The sequence below is a fragment of the Erithacus rubecula genome, assembly GCF_903797595.1.
Source record: "Erithacus rubecula genome assembly, chromosome: 18".
NCBI classification, from domain to species: Eukaryota; Metazoa; Chordata; class Aves; order Passeriformes; family Muscicapidae; genus Erithacus; species Erithacus rubecula.
In genome coordinates, this window is record NC_136670.1 from 5,492,915 (window position 1) to 5,517,230 (window position 24,316).

Consider the following 24,316-nt stretch of genomic DNA (forward strand, 5'->3'; position numbering starts at 1 on the left):
TTTCTCACCTTCCTGTTTTCCAAAGAGAACAGCATCTGGAACTCGCAGCTGGACATGGTGTGTCTGGAGAACATGAACAACCCCCTCTCCCATTACTGGATCTCCTCCTCACACAACACGTAAGGACCAGGGGAGGGCTCTCTCCATCCAACTGCTCTGAGCATCCTTTTCTCATTCCAGGGTGGGAGTATCCTGGTTTTTCCTCATTCCAGTGGTGGGTTAAATAGGTTTTTCCAAACCAAGGCCAGTACATCAAAGACTTTCCTCTTGGTGCCCCACTCATCCCTTCTGTCATTTAGCCATAAATGTTTTCTCAGACGTTGTCAGCAGCACACATCTGCTCAGGCCTTCAGGTGCCTTCATGTCCTGAGCTGTCACTCTGTAATTTCTCACCATTAGCAATGTCATTCTGCAGAGCCTCTCAGGACAGATGTGATAAACCCTGTCAGGCTGAAATTGGCCATTTTCCGCTCTCTGCTGCTAGAATAATTTTGCAGGAACTGCTTTCTCTGCTGACAGGATCTGTCTGTGCTCTGTGTGTGCTAACCCAAATTTAAAGGACTGAGAGCCTAATCCAGCTGAGCAGCCCTGAGGGTGGGCAGTGAGATCCTGTGAGAGCTCATCTCACCCTGCTCTCAGGCTGCAGGGGGGTGTTTGTGGCCCCAGTGCTGATATTGCTGTCTGAGGTTTGTCTCAGGAGCTGGGGCTAGACTCAGAGGAGAGCTGCGCCCCTCACCTGGGGAAAGTGTGGAGAAACACCTCTCCCACCACTCCCTCGTGGCAGAGGCAGGTGCAGCCGAGCCCTGTGGGCACAGTGGGCTGTCAGTGTGCTGATGTGTTGTCTCACCTGGAAGGTACCTGACGGGGGATCAGTTCTCGAGCGAGTCCTCGCTGGAGGCGTACGCGCGCTGCCTGCGCATGGGCTGCCGCTGCATCGAACGTGAGTACAGCTCTGCCCTCTCACACTGCCAGCACAGCACCTCTGCTGCTCAGGGGGAGCTTTGCCAGCCAGCCAGAGCTGAAGGCTGGCAGCATCAGCACCATGATGTGCAGAAAGGGCTGAGGTTGTTTGCTGTGTGGGGCTGGGTGTTCTGTGCCCAAGGCTTTGGTCCCACAGAAGGATCAGGGCTTTCACTGATCTCCTCACTCCTTTATTGCCTTCCAGTCCCTTTCCCAGCAGCACCTGGCTCAGTCCATCTCCTGCCTATGCCCTGCCTCTGTCCCAGCCTTTGGGCTGAGTTTTTCCTGTGGGTCTCTTTCAGTGGATTGCTGGGATGGTCCTGATGGCATGCCAGTCATCTACCATGGACACACCTTAACCACCAAGATCAAGTTCTCTGACGTCTTGGTCACTATCAAGGAGCATGCCTTTGTCACCTCTGAGTGAGTACAGCAGCTAGCAGAGCAGAGAGAGGGTGGAGCCACTGCTGTAGCAAAGTGAAGCTCACTTTATCCAGGGCTGCAGCACAAGGCCTGGATGTGGTGGGAAGAAAGCATGTCATGTGTCCCAGCCAAAGGAAGAGCTTTCCCAGAAAATGTGGGAGGGAGGGCTTTGGGTAAACCCCAGCAGCTTGCCAGTCCTTCTCCACCCTGTGCACTCCTGAAGAGTGGCTCAAGGCAGCTCAGATGGCTGTTGATGCTCCTGGACATCACAGAGGCCAGGCTTTGAGACAGAGCTCAGAAGTCCTTGCTTCCATCCAGATCCCATGCCGGCTTTGATAGCTCTGCTTCTTCTCACAGTTTCCCCGTCATTCTGTCCATTGAGGACCACTGCAGCATTGCTCAGCAGAGGAACATGGCTCAGAATTTCAAGAAGGTCTTTGGGGACATGCTCTTGACCAAACCAGTGGATATTTCTGCTGATGGCCTTCCATCTCCAAACCAGCTCAAGAGGAAGATTCTCATCAAGGTGCATTCCCTTGCCCAGCGAGGCTCCTAAGTCAGGGAGTGGGGTTAGGGTGTGAGATTGAAGTCAGCTGCCTTTGGAAAGGGGTGGTTGGCAATGTAGAGGTGGGAATGGAGACCTGATTCTAAGAACAACTGGACACAATAAAGCACTCCTGCTTCAGAGAATCTGCTGGAAGATGAGCTCAGCAGCTTGGTGCTGCCTTTCTTTGAGGGTGTGGGGAGTGTTGGTGTTTCTGCTTCAGGAATCACTTTTGGGAAGAAAGAGTGGGACTTCAGTGTTATTTTATGATCCCTGTAGCATGTGCCTTGTTTATTCTAATCTGGAGGATCCCACTGCAGCAGACCTGGGCTTTTTGGGCTGTTCACAAGGAATTCTATGCTGATTTTTGGGTGCCTGACCCCCTCTCTCATCCCACAGCACAAGAAGCTGGCAGAGGGCAGTGCTTATGAGGAGCTGCCCACATCTATGATGTACTCAGAGAATGACATCAGCAACTCCATCAAGAATGGGATCCTCTACCTGGAAGACCCCATCAATCACGTATGTCTGTGCCATGGTGACCCAGTCCCTGCTCTGAGGGTTCCATCAGTGACCTGGTGGCTCTGTCAGGTGCTGTGTGTGCTGGAAGGAAGGGCTGTGGTGCAAATGATTGAAGAGGCTCTTTGTCTGGTTTCTCAGGCATCCCTGAAGGCTGGGGGTGTTTTATTCTGGGTCTCTCTGTGCTCTTCTCTAGGAAGCTCCTGTGGGTCTTTGCTAGAGGCAGAAGGCTGAGCTAGAGGGAGCTCTGGGCCAAGGCACTGCAGGCTGTGATTTGTGCTGCAGGAATTTCAGGAGATGGCTGCACTTCCAGCCCTGCCTTCTGCCAAGTGCCTGCACACCTGTTCATCACTGTGGGCATTTACTCACAGCCCATCTTCAGCAGCGTTGTTCTGCTGAGGGTCTGTCTGCTAAAGCCATATGCAAATGGAACAGGGTTTTTTTAAAAAAACAATGAAGTGCAGTGGTAAATCTACATAACTATTTCTGATATCTTCTCCTCAGATTGCCCCTGTCCTGAGTCCACACAGACTGTTTTCTTTTTGCATTGATTTGCTCTTCATTCGTTCATCTCCTTTATTAAGTGTTGGAGCGTTTGCAGTGTGATTTGTCACATGCTGGGCTTTTTGCTACTATAAATCCATGCCTCAGGTCTGGGGCATGTCTTGGAAGCTCCTGTGACTCACTGGAATCAGTGTTGGTGGTTGTCCTTCACAAACCTGATTGCCCCTCCCTGCTTGTGCTGGTCAGGAAGAGATGATCCCACGGTGGCTGGTGGGCAGTTTGGTGCTTCCCCAGGGGTCTCTGCTAGAGTTTGTTTCCTTGCAGGACTGGAACCCACATTACTTTGTGCTGACCAGCAGCAAGATCTATTACTCTGAGGAGACAACCAGTGACCAAGGAAACGAGGATGAGGAAGAGCAAAAGGAGGTGAGGGCTCTCCTACGTGACTGAGGAAAGGACTTGACTGAGCATTGCCACTGCCAGCTGCCTTCAGGGGGGAGATCCTGTGGTGGGAAGGATGCTTCAGGAACTCCTTGTCCCAGCTGGAGGACTACTGAGCAAAGCAGAATCCAGCACCATGCTGCTGTCAGTAACCCAAGGCGATGGCTTTTCCCCTGCCAGGTGAGCAACAGCACGGAGCTGCACTCCACAGAGAAGTGGTTCCACGGGAAGCTGGGCGCGGGGCGCGACGGGCGGCACATCGCCGAGCGGCTGCTGACCGAGTACTGCATCGAGACCGGCGCCCCCGACGGCTCCTTCCTCGTCAGGGAGAGCGAGACCTTCGTGGGGGACTACACCCTCTCCTTCTGGTGAGAGCCCTGGGCCAGCCCACCGCTCTGTGTCACCCTGTGGGTTGTTCCCTCGTGACGTTTTCTTCAGTGCTGGGGTGGCCTGTGAGCAGTTTGGCCTCTGTTTCTCTGCCCAAGCATCATGCCAGCTCCCTGTCCCAGTGCAGAAGGGTCAGGTCTCTTGGGATCCTGTGGGGCAGGAATGCCATGTGAGGCTGGAGCTGTGGTACAAAATCCATGGACAGCCCTGGCTCAGCCCCTGCTCCATCCCTCCCCGTTCCACAGGCGCAATGGGAAGGTGCAGCACTGCCGGATCCACTCGCGGCAGGACGCCGGCAGCCCCAAGTTCTTCCTGACAGACAACCTGGTGTTCGACAGCCTCTACGACCTCATCACCCACTACCAGGAGGTGCCACTGAGGTGCAATGAGTTTGAGATGAGGCTGACAGAGCCAGTGCCGCAGACCAATGCCCACGAGAGCAAAGAGTGAGTGCGTGTGGGCAGCCAGGACACTGTAGGGAGCTCTCCAGGTCTCTCCTCAGCCTTGCAGGAGCTTTCTGGTCCTCATTTTCTCCCCATGGGGTTCTGTCACAGCAGCCATGCTGGCCAGCTTTGTTGTTCATGGAGACTTAGTGCAGAGTACAGAGCTGCTGGGTTTGTTGGGATGCCCTCACCCATGCCACACTTCACCAAGGGGCTCTGATCCTGCCTGCCCCACTGCAGTCCCTGTCTTCCTCTGGAGGATCCAGGGAGCCTTTTAGGGGCTGGAGGGGAAGAGGAGTGGGATGGGCTGGCGGTGCGTGAGCTGTGCACAACGATGTCTCTCCTGGCAGGTGGTACCACGCCAACCTGACACGGGCGCAGGCTGAGCACATGCTGATGCGGGTGCCCCGCGATGGAGCCTTCCTGGTGCGCAAGAGGAGCGAGCCCAGCTCCTACGCCATCTCCTTCAGGTGTGTCCTGGGACTAGGCTGGTGGCTGCTGGAGGTGGAGCTGGCATGCTGCAGTGTGTGGGAGAGCAGGAGAGGTGTCATCAGCCAGACTTGAGCCCTCCCAGAACTCCTCTTGCTCTGGGATGGCCCTTGAATAAGTCTTTGAGATCCTGCCATCCTCCAACGGGAGATGCCTGTGCTCGGCCACCACACCAGCGGCACCTTGGTGTCTTTATTTTGGCAGAGAGCTTCTCTTGCCAGGTGCCAAGTGGCTTCTCCCCTTGTTCCCTCCCTCCAGGGCAGAAGGGAAGATCAAGCACTGCCGGGTGCAGCAGGAGGGCCAGACTGTGCTGCTGGGCAACTCTGAGTTCGAGAGCCTGGTGGATTTGATCAGCTACTACGAGAAACACCCGCTGTACCGCAAGATGAAGCTGCGCTACCCCATCAACGAGGAGACCCTGGAGAAGATTGGCACAGCAGTGAGTGCAGGGGCCAGGGAATGATGGACAGGTCATTTCTGAGCTGCTGCCTTGAGGTGGTGTGTGAGCCATCTCTGTGCTTTGCAGCCCACACCTCTTGGGGCTTCCTGACACTTTGAGTGGGATTTGGTGCTGCCCCTCTGAACCTGGGCTGCTGTTTGCTGTCTGTAGCATCACCTTTGGTCTTGTGCTTTCCTGGGGCACTCTCCCCACCTACCCCAGGGCAGGGAAGCTTTTCTCCTGCAGTCACTGCTGTAACCACTGTCCCTTTGCTTCCATAGGAGCCAGACTATGGAGCCCTGTACGAGGGACGCCATCCTGGGTTCTATGTGGAAGCCAACCCCATGCCCACCATCAAGGTACATTCTCACTCTCTGGCACAAATTTGCAGGACTGGAGGGTTTAGCAAGGGTCTTTTCCAAGAGCTGTATTAGTTTGCACACTCATTTCTAGACCATGAAGAGAGAGACAGTGGAGGTTGAGCCTGCAGGTTGCCAGGCTGGGCTGCCTCTTGTTCTGAGCTCTTCAAACCAAGCCCATCAGTGGCTCTTGGGACACACCTGTGAGCTCTGCTTTGGCATAAATGGGAGCCTTGATTTGCTCTGCAAGGTGTCACTGGGGTCTGGCAGCCTCTGGCAGCAGGGTTGGATGCTGCCTGCCTGCACGATGTGCCTCACAGCCCCCCAGCAAACATCTATGGTGGGAGGTGATCTCTCATGCTGTGGGCTTGTTTCCACATGTCCATTCCCTGCCCAGCCTCATGGGACCCCTCCTCATTGCAGTGTGCAGTCAAAGCCCTGTTTGACTACAAGGCACAGAGGGAGGATGAGCTCACCTTCACCAAAAATGCCATCATCCAGAATGTGGAGAAGCAGGATGGAGGCTGGTGAGTTGGTCCTGAGCCTCCCTTTTCCCTAGGGGATGTGGTCAAACCTTGCTGTCACCATCCACACAAAGGTGTGTGCACTCCAGGAGTGGGTCTGTCTGGGGATTACCTGTGAGCTGCACAGTTCCAAAGCCTCACAAACCCTAAAAGCAGTTAATGAAAGAAAGAAAGAGTTGCCTGTTCTTCCCCTCACCCCCACTCAGAATGCTCTGTGGTCCATGGCAGATGTTGACATTGCCCCTTCCCTCCCTTCCAGGTGGAGAGGAGATTATGGTGGCAAAAAGCAGCTGTGGTTCCCTTCCAACTACGTGGAGGAAATCACTAGTCCCATTAGCCTGGAGCCAGAGCGGGAGGTGAGTATGGCCATGAGTGCAGCAAGGATGGTTTGTGCCCCTGCTCTGCCCACCGTGCCCAGCCCCATGCTGCTGTGCTTCCCTCCCAGCAGCAGCTGGATGAGAACAGCCCCCTGGGAGACATGCTCGGAGGTGTCCTGGACGTGCCCTCCTGCCAGATCGGTGAGTGCCAGGGCAGGAGCATTGCAAAGGCTCCTCAGCCCCTCCCTCATTGCCTCCCGTGGCCAGGAACAGGAGTTTCCTGCAGCTGCAGAGTGTGGGGTAGCCTGAGTGCTGTGCCTGTCCCCTCCCTGGGCTCAGCCTGCTGTGACCGTGGCTGTGCTCTGTCCGCAGCCATCCGGCCCGAGGGCAAGAACAGCCGCCTGTTCGTGTTCTCCATCAGCATGGCCTCGGTGCCACGCCTGTCCCTGGACGTGGCCGCCGACACCCACGAGGACCTGCTGGACTGGGTGAAGAAGATCCGGGAGGCAGCGCAGACAGCTGATGCCAGGGTGGGTCTGGCAGCAGGGCAGGAGGCAGCTCCTGGGTTTTCCAGGAGGCTGGAGGGGATGGTGAGGTGATGGCTGACAGAGCAGTTACAGACATGGTAAAGCCACAGCAGTCTTGGACAAATGCGGCAAAGCTGTGACACAGCTTGAGAGGTTCAGGCTGGATATTTGGGAGGATTGGACAATTGGGTGGGTGCCTCAGCCTCAGGAAATGGGGGATCTCCATCTGTGGCCACAGATGCCCTGTGCTGGTACCAGTGCCAGTCCTGCTCTGGGCAGGATGCAGGACCTTCCCACCTACCTGTGTGATGTGCCCCACACAGACCTGGCAGATCTGCTGGTGGTCCCCACAGCATGGGCAGGAGCCACACCAAGCAGTGAGGGTCAGCTTATGCATTGGGTCATCCATCACCACTGCTCCTACCTGGCCTGACACCTTTTTCACCCTCTCTTGGCAGCTCTCTGAAGGGAAGATGATGGAGAGGAGAAAGAAGATTGCCCTGGAGCTTTCAGAACTGGTGGTCTATTGCCGACCTGTGCCCTTTGATGAAGAGAGTGAGCATCTGCTGAGCTGGTGGCCATCACAGGCAGTCACTGTGGCATTACAGACCCTGTGCTGTGCCCCAAGGGGCTGCTTTGGCTAGATCTCAGCAGAGGCTCGGTGTCCAAGGTGCCCAAATCACCAGGTTGCCTTGGAGCTCTGGGTAGCTCCAGAGGGTACAAGTTCCCTATCCCTGTTTCTGGGGTCTGTCAGCACCCAGAGCAGCTGCTGAGGGAGTGGGGCTGGGAAGCATGGTGCCTGCTCCATGGGAACTGTGTTGGAGCTCTCAGTCACTGGTGTTGGGCTCCTGGTGGCTGTGCCAGGGGTGAGAGGATGGGTTAGGAGGGAGCTGGGGGGGGTAAGTGTCAGCAGAGGAGTGTGCTCCTGGCTTATACAGCACTGTCCCCTTGCAGAGATTGGCACAGAGAGGGCCTGTTACAGAGACATGTCCTCCTTTCCTGAGACCAAGGCAGAAAAGTACGTCAACAAGATCAAGGGCAAGAAGTTCCTGCAGTACAACCGGCTGCAGCTGTCCCGCATCTACCCCAAGGGCCAGCGCCTCGACTCCTCCAACTACGACCCCCTGCCCATGTGGATCTGTGGCAGCCAGCTCGTGGCACTCAACTTCCAGACCCCAGGTGAGCCTGGGCTGGCTCCTGGGGTGCCCTGAGCCCCCTCTGAGCTCCTGGCAGATGGGCCTGGGAGGGCTCTGGGTCTTGGAAGGGTTCTGCAGGCAGTGAGATCCGGGTTAATGTGCTCCAGAGGGCTGGACTGAGCCTGGGGATTGTGTCATGAGAACAAGGTGAAATGGAGACAGGGAGTTCCCCCAGGTGCCTGTGCCTTTAGAACAAGATGAAATGGAGAGAAAGCAGGGAGTTCTCCCAGATGCCTGTGCTATGAGAAGAAGGTGAAATGGAGAGAAGGCAGGGAGTTCCCCCAGGTGCCTGTGCCATGAGAACAAGGTGGAATGGAGGCAGGGAGTTCTCCCAGATGCCTGTGCCTTTAGAACAAGATGGAATGGAGAGGAGGCAGGGAGTTCCCCCAGGTGCCTGTGCCATGAGAACAAGGTGAAATGGAGAGAAGGCAGGGAGTTCTCCCAGTTTCCTGGTGACGAGCAGGGAAGGTGCCAAAGGGGATGGTGCAGCCCCAGGCTTGGGACACCAGCTGGCTGCATGGTCTGAGTCCAGCTGGCTGCTCTTCTTGTCTTTCCCAGCTCCCATTCCTGCTCCTGCCATGCAGTCCAGCCTTCCTTTCCCTGGCCTTTGCCAAGCCCTGCTGTGAGCATGTTCATCTCACCAACACACCAGCAAACAACCTGCCTCTTTTTTCCTGCCGGCTTTTTCATTCCTTCTGTGAATTCATGCATCTCACAGGGGGTTTGGCAAACCTACAATCAGCACAAGGAAAGCTGAAAAAAGCAGGAGGAAAGAAGGAGCAGGAGCACTGGGTAGTTGGGCAGATCATGCTTGAGAGAGTTACCTCATGGCCCCAACACGTGCACAGGCTGCAGTGGGTACACATTGCTCAGCATTGCCAAGGTCCTCTTGCCAAGGGCTTCCTGTGAAGCATCAATGATGGGGGTGATAATCCAGCTTGTGAAAAGTGCACAGGGTCTCCTTCATCTCTTGTATCTCCTGCCTGTGCTCTCCAGACAAGCCCATGCAGATGAACCAGGCCTTGTTCATGTCCAGTGGCCAGTGTGGCTATGTCCTGCAGCCACCCAACATGAGGGATGACATCTTTGACCCCTTTGACAAGAGCACGCTGCGGGGCACAGAGCCACTCTCCATCTCCATTGAGGTCAGTACTCCTGCCCTGGGGGAATGCAGGGTCACACCTTGGTGCTTATCCAGGTGTGGGGTGACAGAAAGGTTTTTCTGGCTCCTCACCAAGCCCCATCAGCCCCAGTCCTGCAGCACAGACTGGGAGAGCCCTGCAGAGGGACACTCGGGGGTTCTGAGGCTGCCTGCAGAGGAGCAGCAGGAGTATCCCTGTGTGCTCCCCCCAGCACTCCTGTCCAGGTCCCAGTGCCAGCAGGTGGCATCCACGAGCCACAGAGGTGGCATCCCTGTCCCCAGGGCCTGGCCAGGACTGCATCCACAGGCTAGCAACACAAGAGCTGTGCCTTGTCCCCTCCTTGTCACTCAGTTGCTCCTGGATTGATGTTTCCATTTCCCCTTGCTCATGGTCCTTCTTGGGAAGATGCTCAAGGTCAGGGCAAACTTTTCACGCCATTTCTGTGTTGTGCTGCTGGTGATGATAAGGGGAGAGGGGCCAGAGGATGGGCTGTGGATTCTTGATGAGTTTTTTTTTTACTTCCCTGATGGTGGGACTGAGGCTGGATTGTTCCTGTGTCAGCTATCAGAGCTGCACAGCAGAGGCTCTGCAGGGACATGGGACAGCTTGCCAGGCAAAGCTCTTGGAGGGCTGTGCCAAACCATCTGGCTCTCATGTTTGGAGCAGTGGGGTCCAGTAGCCTGTAGAGGCATTCCCTGTGGTCTCAGAACCAAGCTGTGGCTCAGTCTCTTTTGCCAGTCCCCTCAGCTCATGTAGACTGGGGAGGATGCAGTGGAGATCCTGCCTTTAGGTGCTCACAGGTTTCCTCTGCAGCCACCTGTTTCAGAGTGACTCCACTAAAAAAGCCACAGCCCTTCTCCATGAGGACACCCCATCACGTACCCTCTGCACCACTATCTCCTTAAAAACTCCTTTCCCCATCTGTTTTCCAAGCTCTTCCTGCACCTCAGGATGTGGCTGCCACCAGCAGGTGTCAAGAGTCATTGTGCCACAGCCAGTCACCGTCGCCTTTAAGAGGCAGGCTCAGCCTCTCATTCTCTGGCAAAGCTGCCTGCTGTCCCCACCAAAGGCAGCTTTCATGGATGGAGAAGCCATCTCGAGCCCAGCATGACTCAAAGCACATGATGCAGTGCTGGCAGCAGGTCCTTCCCCTGCAGCAGCAGTGTGCTGACAGCACGCTGGAGCGACATATGGCCAGGGCAAGGGGGAGCTGAGATTGCTTTCTCCTGTGAGGAGCAGGTTGTCATTTGTGTGGAGCACAGACTGTGCTGCAGACACGAGGCACAGCAGCTCCTTTTCCTCCTTGCACCAAGGCAGGAGGGCTGAGAAGTTTCACCAAGGATGAGGGGTCCAGTGTAGTGTCCCAGCAGGGAGCATCATTTGGCTGGGAGCCCAGCTCCAGCTTGGCAAGCTGGGGGAGGGATGCTGTGGCCCAGGGCTGGCTGTGCCAGCAGCAGACAGGAACCTGGAACAGTTCAGCTGATTTTTTTATGGCTTACAAGTCAAACTGGGGATCAAGTACACTATAGCAGCTTCCAGGGGTGGGAGCTATTTTTCTCTGAGATGCTGGGCTGAGCTGGCTGTCAGTGCTGCTTCTCTCTCCAATTAGCAGAACCAGGGTGACTTAATTGGGAAGAAGGTGTCTTGGTATGCAAACACATTTTTTCCCTTTTGTTCCTGTCTCTTACTAAGTCTCTCCTGCTCTCTGCTCAGGTCCTGGGGGCCCGGCACCTTCCCAAAAATGGAAGGGGAATCGTTTGTCCTTTCGTGGAGGTGGAGGTGTCTGGTGCTGAGTATGACAATGCCAAGCAGAAAACAGAGATTGTGGGTGAGTGGGGTGGTGAAGGGAAGGGAGAGGGAGGCAGCAGCACTCCTGATCCTGGTGTGAGCTGTGGGCTCTGCAGTAAAGCCTGGCACTGAGCTGGGAGTTCCCTCGTGCTGCCCCCGAGCCCAGCATCAGCCATGGGGCAGTGGGAGGACTCAGAGGGACTGCCCACTGACACATGTGCTTTCTGAGCAGCTGACAATGGCCTGAACCCTCTCTGGACCCCGAAGCAGTTCCACTTTCAGGTCAGCAACCCTGACTTTGCCTTCCTCCGCTTCGTGGTGTATGAGGAGGACATGTTCAGCGACGAGAACTTCCTGGCTCAGGCCACCTTCCTGGTGAAAGGCTTGAAGACAGGTGAGGGTTTTGGGACAGCAGGGAGGGGGGTCATGGTGCTCCTCCCCAGTTCACACTGTTAGCCAGGGAGATGCTGAGTTTCATGGCAGGGTGGTGTTGGGCCCCAGGCTGGCCCTCCTGTCCTCATGACAGGTCACATCCCCAACCAATTAAAGGAAAGAGAACCATTTGCTAACAGCCCTTGGCCACTTTGAGGGAAATTTGGGGGTTTGGAGAATCACAGAATCATAGGCTGGCTTGGATTAGAAGGGAGCCTAAAGGCCATCTTGTTTCAGCCCCACTACCATGGGCAGGGACACCTTCCACTGTCCCAGGCTGCTCCGAGCCCCATCCAGCCTGACCTTGGGCACTGCCAGGGATGGGGCAGCCACAGCTGCTCTGGGCAGAAGAGAAGGGTCCTGTGGGGGAAGGGCCCTGTTGGGTTGTGTGCCAGGGCACTGACACCTCACCTGCTGTGCAGTGAGTGACACCAGGGCTGTCTCTGCCGTAGGGTTCCGAGCTGTTCCCCTGAAGAACAACTACAGCGAGAACCTGGAGCTGGCTTCTCTGCTTGTCAAGATAGACATTTTCCCTTGCAAGGTGAGACTGTGCACACATGAGGTGACTGTGCTGCAGAGCTGAGGAGCAGAGCCAGTGGGCCCAGCCTGGCCCTGCCCACTCTCCTGCTCAGCAGTGGGGCTCAGTGGTGCCTGGGCATGGCTGAATTCCCAGTGCTGCTCCACAGTGATGCCCAGCAGGGAAGCAAGCACTGGGTTTGCCTCCTGCTGCAGTCAGGGTCCTGCCTGTACTGTTTCACTTGCCTGGAAATCCCTTCAGCAAAAGCTGGAGGAGGCAGATTTGTCACAGTGCCTGTCTGTGCTCCAGGGACATTGCAGCTCAGGATCACGGAGCTGGCTGGCCTGGGGCTGTCCCTCTTGGCATAAAGGGAGGAGGGCAGGCTCCTTCTGAGACAGATGGTTCTTTTATTTCTTCATTTAAAATAGTGCTGGTGGGAGCCAGCGATGGCTGTTAGAGCAGCTGTACCCTGCAAACCCCATGAGCCCTGGACACCCTGCAGGGCACAACACCCTGCACCACTACAGGGTGTACACTTTGAAATCCCAACCCCTTCACTCCAGCATTTTTTTCCCTCATCCAAGCAGGAAAATGGCGAGATAAACCTCTTCAGTGCTTCATCCCTACGGGAACGAGCAGGGGATGGCTCCAGCCAGCTGCTGGCAGGCAGGGGCAGAGAGGGCTCCTTGGAGCTGCGCTACCAGCAGCCCTTCGAGGATTTCCGCGTGTCCCCGGAGCAGCTCGCTGACCACTTCGAGAGCCGGGAGCGAAGGTGAGGCCGCTGCTCCTGCAGCATTTCCCTTGCAGCACAAGGCCTCCCCTGCTTTTAGTGTGAGGGGAGGCAGATGAATACAGCTCCCCCTGACCCAAAGTGGGGCTGCAGCCTCGTTTGCTGTGTGCACACCCTAAATTTGCCAGGTCTGCCAGTGCTGGTGGCAGCATCCCCGCTCTTGGGGGAGGTGGAACCCCCCACTTTGCTACAGTGGGTGACCTGAGAGCACCAGAGCCTTGTCGGTGGTCACCCCACGGTGCGCTGAGCCTGTCCCTGTCTGTGTCCCCTCCAGGGTACTGCGGAGGACCCGGGTCAATGGGGACAACCGGCTGTAGCCCGGGCGGCGGTGAAAGCACCTCCAGTGCTTGTGAATCTCACAGCACGCTGTGAACTGGTTTCTATGGAAACGGCACTGCTATGGCCTACTTTCAGGCAGCTTTTCCAGTTTCTCTGCTGAAGTGTGTTCGAGTGGAGAACTAAAAAAAAATAAAAATACTGGAAATAAACCCCACCCCTAACCAAGCCCAAGCACCCACCAACCTTCACCACGAAGCCCTTAAGAAGCGCGTCAGTGCGGACAGAGGTGAGAGCCCCAGCTGTCTGTAACTGCAAGAAGAGATTTCAAATCCTCATCCAGCCTCTGCGTCACTGCTGTGCCTGTAATCCAGAGATGGTGTGCAGCTGCTGGAGCCTGTGCTGTGTCCACGCCCAGAGCTGTGCCTGCAGTGACCACAGCACCTCTATCTGTCCTGGTGACACACATCTGACCTGTATAGCCACTGCCGAAGGGTCCAGTAGTGAAACTCGACATTTACAGGGCCGCTCTAGCTTTAAACAACAATAAACGTGTCAGTATTATGTGTGTGCTGGCTCGGGTCTCTCCTGCTCCCTCCTTCCTCCTGGCTTTAAGGGAGGAAGATGACCAGGAACAGCCCCAGGTTTTATGCTGTTCACTCAAAAGTTATGTGCTCCAGCTGCCTGTGCTGTTCTGAGGCAGCCTGGGGACAGAACCCTGGGATGAAGAGCAGCCCTAGGGTGAAGGTGTCTGGGTTCAGGATCCTGCTGGGGCACTCACTCATGGCCCTACCTCATGGAAAAGGTGTCATTCTTTTAAAATAAATGAGGAGGCTGTGATGGAGCACAGCTGGAAGGCAGGCACAGCCATTCCTGGGCCCTCCCAAACCCCAGTGCAAGCACCAGTCAACTCACGTTTGTCTTTTACGCTCTTTATTTAGGAACAACCAAAAATGTCTGGTTTCATTTCAACAAACTGTACAAGCAAGCTCTTCCCCTCGCCCACCCTCACATCCACATATACAAAAGGAAGGGAAACTTGCCGTTCACTTCTCAGAAGTGGCATTGTTGCTACAGGGAGTTCTTGCCCTCAGAATAAGAGCAGGTAAAGTCCATAGCACGTACAAGCTACCCTAGCCCTAATAACAGCTACAGCCCACAATCACAGGCAGCTTCTTTTTTTGTTTCCTCTTTAAAACCTTTACCAAAAGTAAAAACTATTTCCTGTTTCACACGATTGCCAAGGTGACCATTTAAAATTCTGGTCTTGGAAAAAAAAACCAAAAAAACAAAAAAAAAACAATATCCAAAGTAACAACCCCCCTGGAACCCCCCCACACCTCCCCGGTACAAAGACAGCTTTACACAGCAGAGCTCTCACCCTGCTCCCCTCACTGCACCGGCCACCCTTATGAAAGGTCCCGCTGCAGCTACAATTACATTTTCCTTTGGATAAATCCAAGCAAAAAATTCCAGGTCATTCAGCACCAGCATGATTTCTAAATAACAATAATTAAAAAAAAAAAAAAAGAGACCCCGTTAGGCTGACTTTGTGGTCTGCTGAGAAACAAAGTGATCAACACGCTGTTCCCAAAGTCTCTCTTTTAGTGCAATGTTAGTATGTGCAAGGGGAATCACAGCCACGTACCCATAACACCACCACGAGCCAGATGGGGCAGAAAGTGCAATTTTAGCTAGAAATTTTCTATGCCATGGATTCCTAGCCCAACCTTCACTAGCACCAGTAAGCAAGAATTCTAACACCACCTTCCATCAGTACAGGGAAAAAGGGGTTTGAATTGTGCCATCAGAATAGGCCAAACGTCAGCCAAACAGAGCACTTGGGCCATAACAAAAAGAAAGATTAAAAATTACTGCTTACATAACAGAGCTCCCTTGCTCTGCTTTAAAGTTTTGTGATGCCAATCCAACATTCCTGGCACACACCACTGCCAGTAAACACACAGCAGACATTGAATTTCCCAATAAAAAGAACAGGGATAGCCTGAAAGTGCTCCTTCCCCCTCCATGTGTTGTGTTGCCTAATCTTACCCTGTGGTTCTGGGATCAGCTGAGAAGTGACACCAGAGGTTTACAGGTAAGCTGAATCACATCAGAACCTTGACTGATTTAAAGAGAGCAAAGCCAAAATTATCTGGGCAACAGGGAAGAGCATTTTACAAGCATTTTAAATAGTCACCCTGATGGGAATGTGCAGCATCACATTCACTTTGTCATTTGTGCCCAAGTGCTTAAAATCATCTTTTGATTCCAAATGAGCCAGCTTCTGATCAGGTTACCTCTGTTTTATCTGTAAGAGAGGGGCTGCAGAGAAAACAACAGACAATTTCTGCAGGTCACCAAAATCTGCTGCCTTCCAATTAAAACAAAACCAAATTACCTAAAACCCTAAATGAAAAACCAGCCTACTACAGCTTCCTTCTCTTGAACTGTCAGGGGACACATAACAAAAATTAACCCAGCAGGTATCTTCCAGCTCCTGTGTGAGCATCCTCCAACCAGGTTAAGGAATCCAGTGTTTCTCTGCCAGCAGCTACTGCTTTTGCTGGTGGCTTCTCCTGGTGACCAACTCAGGGAGGGGATATGAAATCAAACAAAGTACCTGCAAGCACCTGTGCCCATCCTCCCACCACCTGCAGGCCTGATGTGCAGCATCACTCACAGCTAAGTGGAGATAGGAGGCTGTAAATCATGGTTTGTTTAGTGTTCTGCTAAAAAAAACAAACAAACAAACAAAAAATTCAAGGTTGCTAATTAAAGAGCTGAAAAATAAGATACCCAAATGAAACATGGAACAATGTCTAGAAATCTCATGGCAGGGGCTGCTGATATCAATGAATAAAGAAATCCAGTTCCTTGCACCAGAAGAACCAGCAGCCCTTTCCATGAGCAAGCCAGGGCCTGCACAAATCAGGGTTTCAGCTTATTAAGCAATTGGATTGTGTCCTTAATCTAAGCAGCCTGGGAGACATAAGTAACAAGATTCACATGGATTAAAATTGATGGTTTCTGCTGTGCCTGCCAGGCCCAAGCTCAGGCACAGTGGATGGAGGTGGAGAATTGAATTTCCCTTCCTTACTGATGCTGGCTACATCACCTCGACCTTACACCCCCTTTCAAGTCAAGATAGTCATCTTTGATTAGATGATGATAAATATTCACACACTGTGAAGAATTGTGGTGACACTTCCTCTTAACACCACAAGAGCTGCTGTTGGGACTGTCAAGCCACCTCTCAATTTTTCTTTTCAGTTTCAGATGCAAACACTTTTCCAATGTCCTGCACCAAAACCCAGGTCTGTTTGGAGATGGCACCTGTTTCTCCTCCTCAGCAGAGAAACAGAAGACCACAGAGCTAAACCTTCAAAAATCTTCAGCTTATACTTTTATGGAGATTTCAAGTTAACTAAAAAAAAGCAGATAACAAGGAATGTAGGAGTTAGAAAGGGAACTTGATCATTTTTTGATTTCTTTTTCATCTCTAAATCTTACCCTCCCCACACAAAGGCCCATTGCCATGTCTGAGGGGAGTCTGCATGGAACCACTTTTTAAAATTCCTCCAACCCAAAAGAAAGAAAACTCCTGCTGTGCTTGTATGAATGCATGTAGACAAAGCTCAAAAACCTCAGCAGCTTCCAACCCTCAAGGCTGGTTTTTCTGTGTACACCGGGAAATTCTCCCTCTAGCTCACAAGACTTCAATTTTCTGGAAAACTGGCTGAACACAATCCAAGTGCAAAATATTTCAGCTAGTGCATTAAAACATGGTTTGAAGGGACTAGTTCATATCACAGTCCTTAAACATTTCTGTAGATGGAGCGGGGATCACTCTTCCAATCAGCCATAGACCCTTAAGTGTACACCAAAAATCCCACAGAAAATCACCTTGAATGGGCAAACTACACTTCCAACGTATTTATATAGCAAGTAGTTAGTAAAAGTGTACACTTTTAATGTACATCTTAATGCAATAAAGAATCAATGGCATATCTGAACTGTATATATGTGTAGTTAAATAAACCTGCATGTACATAGACACTACAGAGTAAATTGACCTACCTGTATTTGTTCTCTGAAGGTGACACTGTACATACATCCATATTCTCAGGCTGCACGACTCTCAGATGTGCCTTCAGCTCTAGAACCACTCAGATTCTCCCACCCTCTCTGCTATTTTGGGGTGCACAGGATAGCACCCATGAGGGTGAACCCCTGGGGCTGTCACCACAGGGCAGCTGTCCCTGATCCCCAAAGAGCCACGGGGATGCCACTGGCTGAGCCAAGGTGGGATGGCTGCTGGTCACACCTCCAACTGTGCCATGAGCATCACGAGTGCTTCCAAAGGCAAATCCTGGTGCCACACAGGCTGCTCCAGGTCAGGGCCACCCCTGCTCACAGCGTGGTGGGATGGCTGGTCTGGCTATGGATGCACAGGGTGCAGGTCCCCTCATGGCACAGCAGATGGTCACACCTGGCCACAGCCTCACACCACGTGGGCTCAGGCACAAGCACCCAGCACATCTGTGCACAAGCACACAGAACCCTCTGCCAAAGCACTCAACAGCCACAGCCCCTTCCAGCAGCTGGACAAGGCTTCCAAGAGGGGGAGAAGAAAGAATTGCACAAACAAGGGCAATTAAAGGTAGAAATCAGACACCATCTTTGGAAGAGGTTCTGAAAGAGCTTCTTGTTTTTAAACCAGATTTTTTGTAAATCTCTGGAGCCGATCCTTTGGGGTTTGCTACCCACCCTCCTAATAAATATCATTTACCACCAACAATAGTCTCCCACATTAAAAAGCTCTCACTAAATAAAAACCTTCTACTGAAAAATCTTGGCTAAGTCGGCTTGGCAAAAAATAAGGAGCTATGACTACTCTCCATAAATACATCAGCAGATAAACACCAAAAACTATTTAAGTTAAAAGACAATGTTGGCTCCAAAACAAACCAGGAATGAACCAGCCATGAATTAATTCAAACTAGAAATTTAAATACAGTTTCCAACCACTCAAAGGCAGTCAATTTCTGGAATAGTCTTCCAAAAGCAAAAGTGAAGGCAAAACATGGAACCAATTTGGAGTTGGGATTTGATTAGCTTGTGACAGAATGATCTGACACATTTGGCTGGACTATTGAGCTCAAGAGCTTCTTGACTTCTAGACTTTGTTTTCTATTAGAAAAGAATATTTAAAGCAAAAATGTTCAAGCAGTTGCATCACACAGCAACCACCCAAGACAGCACACATTAAAAATGTACAGGTACCAGGCAGCAGGCAGGATAACTGGGAAATTTATTTTGCTCTTTTGCCAGAAATATTGCACATGGCCTGGGAAAAAAAAAAGGGGGGAAAATAAGAAAAAAAAAAAAAACAACAACAAAAATGACGAGAACAAACACTTGAAATCACCAGCAGTGCTGCAGGAGGATCTGCCACATAGGGCTGCAAGAAGGAAACTTCCCAATGGCAGCAGAGCCACTGCCTTGGAGACAATGACTTGAACCACTCACAGCCACACTGTGACTCTCTGCATTTGTTCTCTGAAGAACAGACTGTTCTCTCCAAACAAAGAAAGGGATTCCAGGTCAGGATGCAAAAATTATTATGTTCTAGTTCTCAGAGATTAAAGAGAGACTTGGAGATTTAACAGCCTGTTCCAGTCAGTCTCCAGGAGCACAGGGGAAAGTGTTCTAGCCAGCAAGGGACAAATTACACCAAACTCCATCTCCTGGGCTGCCCAGGTCTGGGAACCTGCTGCTAATCAGAGAGTATGCAATGCTCACTCTAACCTCATTTGAAGGGATGAGAATCTCACTCAAATTCAAGACTGGCAGTTTTCTTCTCAAATCCCTTCCCCTTCATAATACACTCACAGCTTGTGTACCCACAAAGCCCTTCACTGCCAGGGCTTAGGGACCAGAAAAGGCAGAGAGGATATATGCAGCCATGACAACCTTTAGAGAACAAACACCTTAATGGACAGATGAAAAAACAAAAAAAAAGAAAAAAGAAACAAGTACTATGCCATGATAGTCCATATCTAAGCAATGACCTTGTTTACACAATGTCTGAGATTTGTTATGCTTGTATAGGCAGCTGTAGGCATCGGTATATGAATATGAAATCTGAAAGTCTGTCACTGGAAAGCAAACAGGAGCATCCTATTTCCTGGGTGTGAGCTGAGCCCCTGCCTCAGCCAGCTCCCAGCCTTCTCCTCAGCTGGGCCACTGAGAGCTCAGCACTGAGGGCCCAGTTTGTGCAGGTGCTGCCTCGTGTGCTGTGCTCAAAGGTCTCATGGATGGCAGTGCTTCGTCACCACGTCCTGCTCCTCAGGCTTGGGTCAGGCTGGCCCATGGGCTTCTTAAAGATCACTAATTTCTTCTCAAGGGTAAGAGAGGATCCTCCAGGGCTGGTGGTTTGAGTTCAGTCTGTTTCTGAAAAAGAACAGAGGTGTCAGAGATGCTCCTGGCCTTGCTCCAGGTGGGTGCTGGGTGAGGAGAAGGGATACAGGATTGCCTCAGGACAGGCATGACCTTGATACAATCAGCTGCAAAGAAGGACTAGCAACATTCAGAGGGGCTGAGAAACCCAAAATCCTTGAGGGAGTGGAGTGGGCTTTGCACCCCTAAGGAGGGATACACCTTTGCTAAGCACCTCCTGCCTCAGTGCCACAAGGGCTCACTCTGGCTGGCAGAAAGCTGTGCTCAGAGGGCACCAGCAGGGGCACAGCCAGCTCCTCAGCACAAAACCTGGCCAAACTTACCATTCCCCTGCAAAGCCCATGACATATGCAGCAAAGGCAGGACCCAAAATCTGGCCAAACCCATTCCCCTGCAAAGCACACAGGATATGCAGTAAAGGCAGGATGCACCCAAATCCATCCTCCACCTTCTCCAAATTAGAAGGGAATAAAAAGCAATTAATTTTACTCGATTTTTATAATTATTTTTTTAAAGCATGCAGCCATAGCAAAGGTGTGTGGGAAGATCCAAAGCAAGGCAGTGGGATGGAGAATATCCCAGCTGGCCAGCAAGGATCTGTGTGCATGGACCACCATGGGACAGGGCCAGCACTTGGCCATCCTCATCTGGTGGCAACCCCACCAGGCAGCAAACAGCCCCCAGCTGCACTGCAGAAAAGCCCTCAAAGGGCTTGGAAAGCACCTCTCCTCTCCACCACACACACAGACACACACACACGCCTTCCAAAAGCGAGTTCTGGACACTCCATGTCCCCTCCTGCCTTTGCAGCCTCCACCTTCACCACCTGAGCCTTTCTGCGTGGCAAACAAGGATGTTCACATCTGGAAAACGGGCAGCAGGAGAGAGAAAGGCAGGCGGGGCTGTGTCTGTGCCAGAGGCCAGGCAGGGATGTGAAAGGGACCAGTCACACAGGACAAGCAGCCAGGCCCTTTCTTCCCAAATAAATAAATCAATCCATGGGCCACCTTTCCACAGGGCAGGTAGAATGACCGGACGCGCCTAAAGTTTTACTCCAGCTTGAAATAACGCCAGGATTTGGGTTCTGAGTGGTGCCAGCACCCAGTGACCAAGGCAAAGGGCAAGGGAAGGGCAGGCAGGCAGTGGCACCCTCCTCACTCTCCTTCCTTCACGCCTTTCTTTCACAGAGCTCCTCACCACTTCCTCCGTCAAACCTCACACGCTAATCCCTCGTCCGAAGCTGCCTCCGAACACCCGGTGCCACCCCAGCCCTGCTCCCCCGCGGCCCGGGCCTTACCCAGCCCTGCGGCGGGCGGCGGCCCGGGGGCGTCGGGGGTGGCGGCGCTGCCCTCCTGGCCGCCCGGCTCCCACGCCTCGCTGCTCTCCGACGCCTCCGCGCCGGCTCCGCTCGGCCCTTTCCGGCTGCCGGCCGCCTCGGGCCCGGAGCCCCTGCCCTGCTCCTCCGCCTTCACCGCAAACCACACCTTGAGCTGCTGGGCGCCGAGGCGGGCGCGCTCGCACAGGCCGGGCACGTCCTCCTCCCGCAGCCCCTTGTGCTTCTCGTAGTAGTCCTCCAGCACCTCCCGGCCGGCGGCGCCGACCTCCACCAGCCCCGGGGGGAAGACCCCCCGCCGGTAGTTCTCATACCACTTGAGCTGCCCGTTCTTGTAGCCATAGCGGCTGTCCCCGAACCAGCGAATGACCTCGGCCCGCGGCAGGCCCGTCTGGGACACGATGGCGTCATACTCCTGGTTCGTGGGGCGCTGGGTCTGCACGAACATTTGCTTCAGCAGATGCCGCTGCTGGGCCGTTTTTTTGAAGTTCAGTTTGGTTTTGGGAGGGGTGGGCGGCCGGCTGGAGCTGCCGTCCCCCTTTTCATTTGCGCCGGTCCCCGGTACCTCGTTTTTTGCCGTTGGACTCGGTCACTCGCAGGTTTTTCAGGTTGATTTTGATGGGACTCACCTTCCGCTCCGCCGAGTTCGGGTTGATGCCGGAGGCGTCGACTGAGCCGTTTTCGCTCGTGGCCCTCTGCTCATCTGAGGAGTCTTCCCCTTCCCCGCCGCCATTCTCTGCCTCCTCCTCCTCCTGCTGAGACACCTCCTCCACTTTCTTATTCTCCTCCGCCACCTTCTTCTTCCTCCTCTCCGAGAACCAGCTGTCGATCTCCCTGCGCGTCATCTTCGTTTCCCCCCGCAGGCGGTTCACCTCCTCCTCGGCAGGAAGGGGGTTTTGGGCAAAGCTGTTCTCCAGGGCCTTGAGCTGCTCGGGCGCCCGCTCCTTGTACTTGGTGGGGGTGAAGTCGGGCGCCTGGTGCCAGGACTGCCGCCGTGCTGGGTGCTGGGGGGCCGCTGCTGCTGCTGCAGGGCTCAGCTCAGCTCCTCTGGCGGGCACGTCGAAGGTGATTTCAGGCAGGGAATCGAGAGCACTGTCTCCAGGGAACACGGCCCGGCCGCCTCTCACGTTCCTGTAGTGGTACCTCCTGTCGCTGAACCACTTTCGGATCTCCTTGGTGGACAAGCCCGTGATCTTTGTCAGCCGCTCGACTTCGGCCTGGCCAGGGAACTGGTTTCTGCAGAAGCTGCCTTTGAGGGCTGAGAGCTGCTCGTGGGATTTCTTGTTTTTGTAGACGTTGGGGTCCAGGAAGGTCTGCGAGGAGATGGCAGGGCAGGCGGTGAGCAGGGACTGGCCGCTGTTGACCACCTTGACCCCCGATGTGTTGCTGGAGCTCACGGTGCTGTGCTGCCCCGCCGGCTGCGGCTTGGGGACAGAAGTCACTGCCAAGGTGAAGGAGGAGCTGGTGCCCTTCAATCCGTTTGCCATGATGGGCTGCGTGACCAGCAGCCCCCCTGTCCCCTCTGGCTGCCCCACCACGTGGCCTGGTAAAGTTGCCTGGATGAGGTGGGGAACAGTCCCAGGATTTGCAACCAGGGGCGTATTCAACACTGTAATGGTGGGTTGTGGCACAGACTGAATAACAGTGTTGAACATCTTCTTCCTGGCATCTTCGATCTCCTCTGGTGACCAGCTGATGCCCTGCTTCAGCCTCTGGGCAGTGAACCAGATCTTCAGCTGCTCTTCTGGGTACTTGGTCACCACGGTCAAGTAGCAGAGCTCAGCTTTGGTGGGGTAGGGGAATTTATTGAAAGAGTTTTTCAGGAAGCTGTTGGAGTCCATGGCGGCATTGTACGTGGGAATGCTGCTCAGTGGGATCATCACCTTGGGAAGGGACTTGGATGTGGGGAGCTGCTGATGCAGCGGGGGCTGCTGCTGCAGCGACACAAGCTGTGCAACACCCGCCTGCAGAACGGGCACGTTTCCTATGATGGAGCCATTCACTATGTGGGATGACTTTGTTGAGCTTGCAGTGGGCTGGCTGACTGGCACGGACCCATTTGGGAATGAATGCTCTCCATCCTTCACCTCTGACTCACCGCCCAACTGACTTGACACATTCTCCTTCAGCGTGTGGATCTTTTTGGCCTCGGGTTTACCCTTCATTATCTTCATGATAGGGGTTTTGGTGATGATAATTTCAGACTGGCCATCTGCCCCTTCCTCAGGGACCTCTCCTGGCAGGTCATGGCTGCTGGTGGCCTCCAGACTTTGCTCCACAGTAGTACGACTGTCCTGCTTCACCAGCCTCCAGACAAAGCTGGCGTCGCCGTGCGACTCGGCGTTGTGGTGCGAGAGCCCCTCGTGGCTGTTGGCCAGGAAGCTGCAGCCCACGCAGGCGAACGCGGGGTCTTTGCCAAAGTCCGAGTGCTCAGAGTCCAGGTGTCCGAAGAACTGGTGAAGGTCCTGACACCCGAAGTCACAAGGCTTGCAGATAAAAGTGTCACCGTCGGCGATGCCGCGGTGCCCGTTGGACAAAGCTCCATTATTATTATTATTATTGCTGGCCCCAGCATCGCTCGCTGCTGCTCCTTCTGCAGGAGCCTCTGGTTGTGTTCCTTCATGATCATCTTCTCCAGCATCCTGTTCGGTCTCCTGAAGCACCAGTGTTTTTACTGGTATCATGCAGGGCGTTGTGGATTTCCTTTTGCTAGCCATCGCTGCAGTTGATGCAGAGGACTATTTTTCTTTCATTTAAATCAAATTCAAATTTAGAAAGCGCTATTGCAAGTGCTCTGTGGTCCAGATTCCAGCAAACTCATGATGTCCCAAGGAGTTGCTGACAAATGTTCATATTTGCCACTGGACCTGAGGATAAGGAGAGGAAGGAGGGGTTAGTTCCCTTGGTATTAGACAAAGCACAACTGCTCTGGTATTTAACTGCTTCACTCAAACAATAATTTTTCTTCTTTCGTTGGAAAAATCTGACTTGACCTTTACTGTATTTTCATACCTAAACCTGTGAACTGTCTGTTTCAAACCAAACACACAAACATTCCACCTTTACAGTCCACATCAAATTCTCATTTAAGGAAGAAACCTACTGATTTTTCACCTCATTCTGCCCTGTCAAGACTGTGGTGTTTCTGCAGGGAGAGCAGTGCCTGAGCTCCCTGTGTACCCAGGTCCCAGCTCAGCCTCATGCAGGAGGTGACACAGGCAGGCTCACCTGGGATAGCCACCTGCTTTCTATCACAAAAAAAGGGATGAAAAATCCACATATTCCCTGCAGAACACTTCAGTTTCTTCCAAACCAGCATTTCCCATCCATCCCGTGGGGAAGTTTCCTGCCAGCTCAGAGCACTGTGCCTGTGCCAAGAGTCTCTGCAGACACCCAGAGCTGCTGCTGTGAGCGAGGAGGCTGCAGTATTTTAGCTCTTCTTGCTCAGCAAGCCTGCAAAGCATTTGGGAGATGCCCTTCCTGTGTACACTTCATTTCTGTTCC

General features: G+C 53.3%; 2 protein-coding genes across 5 annotated transcripts in view; one reads left to right on the plus strand and one right to left on the minus strand.

The window, feature by feature from the left end:
* The window catches only part of PLCG1 (phospholipase C gamma 1), a 39,816-nt gene extending 26,231 nt beyond the window's left edge, over positions 1–13,585 (plus strand). Inside the window, exons 10-32 of one of the 4 annotated variants that reach the window (XM_079322041.1) lie at positions 1–119; positions 855–940; positions 1,263–1,383; positions 1,741–1,909; positions 2,327–2,449; positions 3,275–3,376; positions 3,572–3,759; positions 4,024–4,224; positions 4,572–4,691; positions 4,969–5,149; positions 5,431–5,508; positions 5,932–6,035; positions 6,292–6,388; positions 6,481–6,550; positions 6,722–6,879; positions 7,335–7,431; positions 7,831–8,055; positions 9,069–9,217; positions 10,928–11,042; positions 11,235–11,396; positions 11,887–11,975; positions 12,539–12,723; positions 13,016–13,585. In XM_079322041.1, the coding sequence (XP_079178167.1) occupies positions 1–119; positions 855–940; positions 1,263–1,383; positions 1,741–1,909; positions 2,327–2,449; positions 3,275–3,376; positions 3,572–3,759; positions 4,024–4,224; positions 4,572–4,691; positions 4,969–5,149; positions 5,431–5,508; positions 5,932–6,035; positions 6,292–6,388; positions 6,481–6,550; positions 6,722–6,879; positions 7,335–7,431; positions 7,831–8,055; positions 9,069–9,217; positions 10,928–11,042; positions 11,235–11,396; positions 11,887–11,975; positions 12,539–12,723; positions 13,016–13,058 (2,982 nt within the window). In that variant the 3' untranslated portion in view covers positions 13,059–13,585. Of the gene's footprint in view, positions 120–854; positions 941–1,262; positions 1,384–1,740; positions 1,910–2,326; positions 2,450–3,274; positions 3,377–3,571; positions 3,760–4,023; positions 4,225–4,571; positions 4,692–4,968; positions 5,150–5,430; positions 5,509–5,931; positions 6,036–6,291; positions 6,389–6,477; positions 6,551–6,721; positions 6,880–7,334; positions 7,432–7,830; positions 8,056–9,068; positions 9,218–10,927; positions 11,043–11,234; positions 11,397–11,886; positions 11,976–12,535; positions 12,724–13,015 lie in introns of all 4 variants that reach the window. The other 3 variants (XM_079322038.1, XM_079322040.1, XM_079322039.1) reach the window with 3 other exon arrangements.
* A 348-nt stretch (positions 13,586–13,933) lies between these two features.
* The window catches only part of ZHX3 (zinc fingers and homeoboxes 3), a 46,107-nt gene continuing 35,724 nt past the window's right edge, over positions 13,934–24,316 (minus strand). The window contains 3 exon segments of the mRNA XM_079321808.1: positions 13,934–19,473; positions 20,777–21,386; positions 21,388–23,679. Of these exon segments, the coding sequence (XP_079177934.1) occupies positions 19,463–19,473; positions 20,777–21,386; positions 21,388–23,529 (2,763 nt within the window). The 5' untranslated portion in view covers positions 23,530–23,679 and the 3' untranslated portion in view covers positions 13,934–19,462.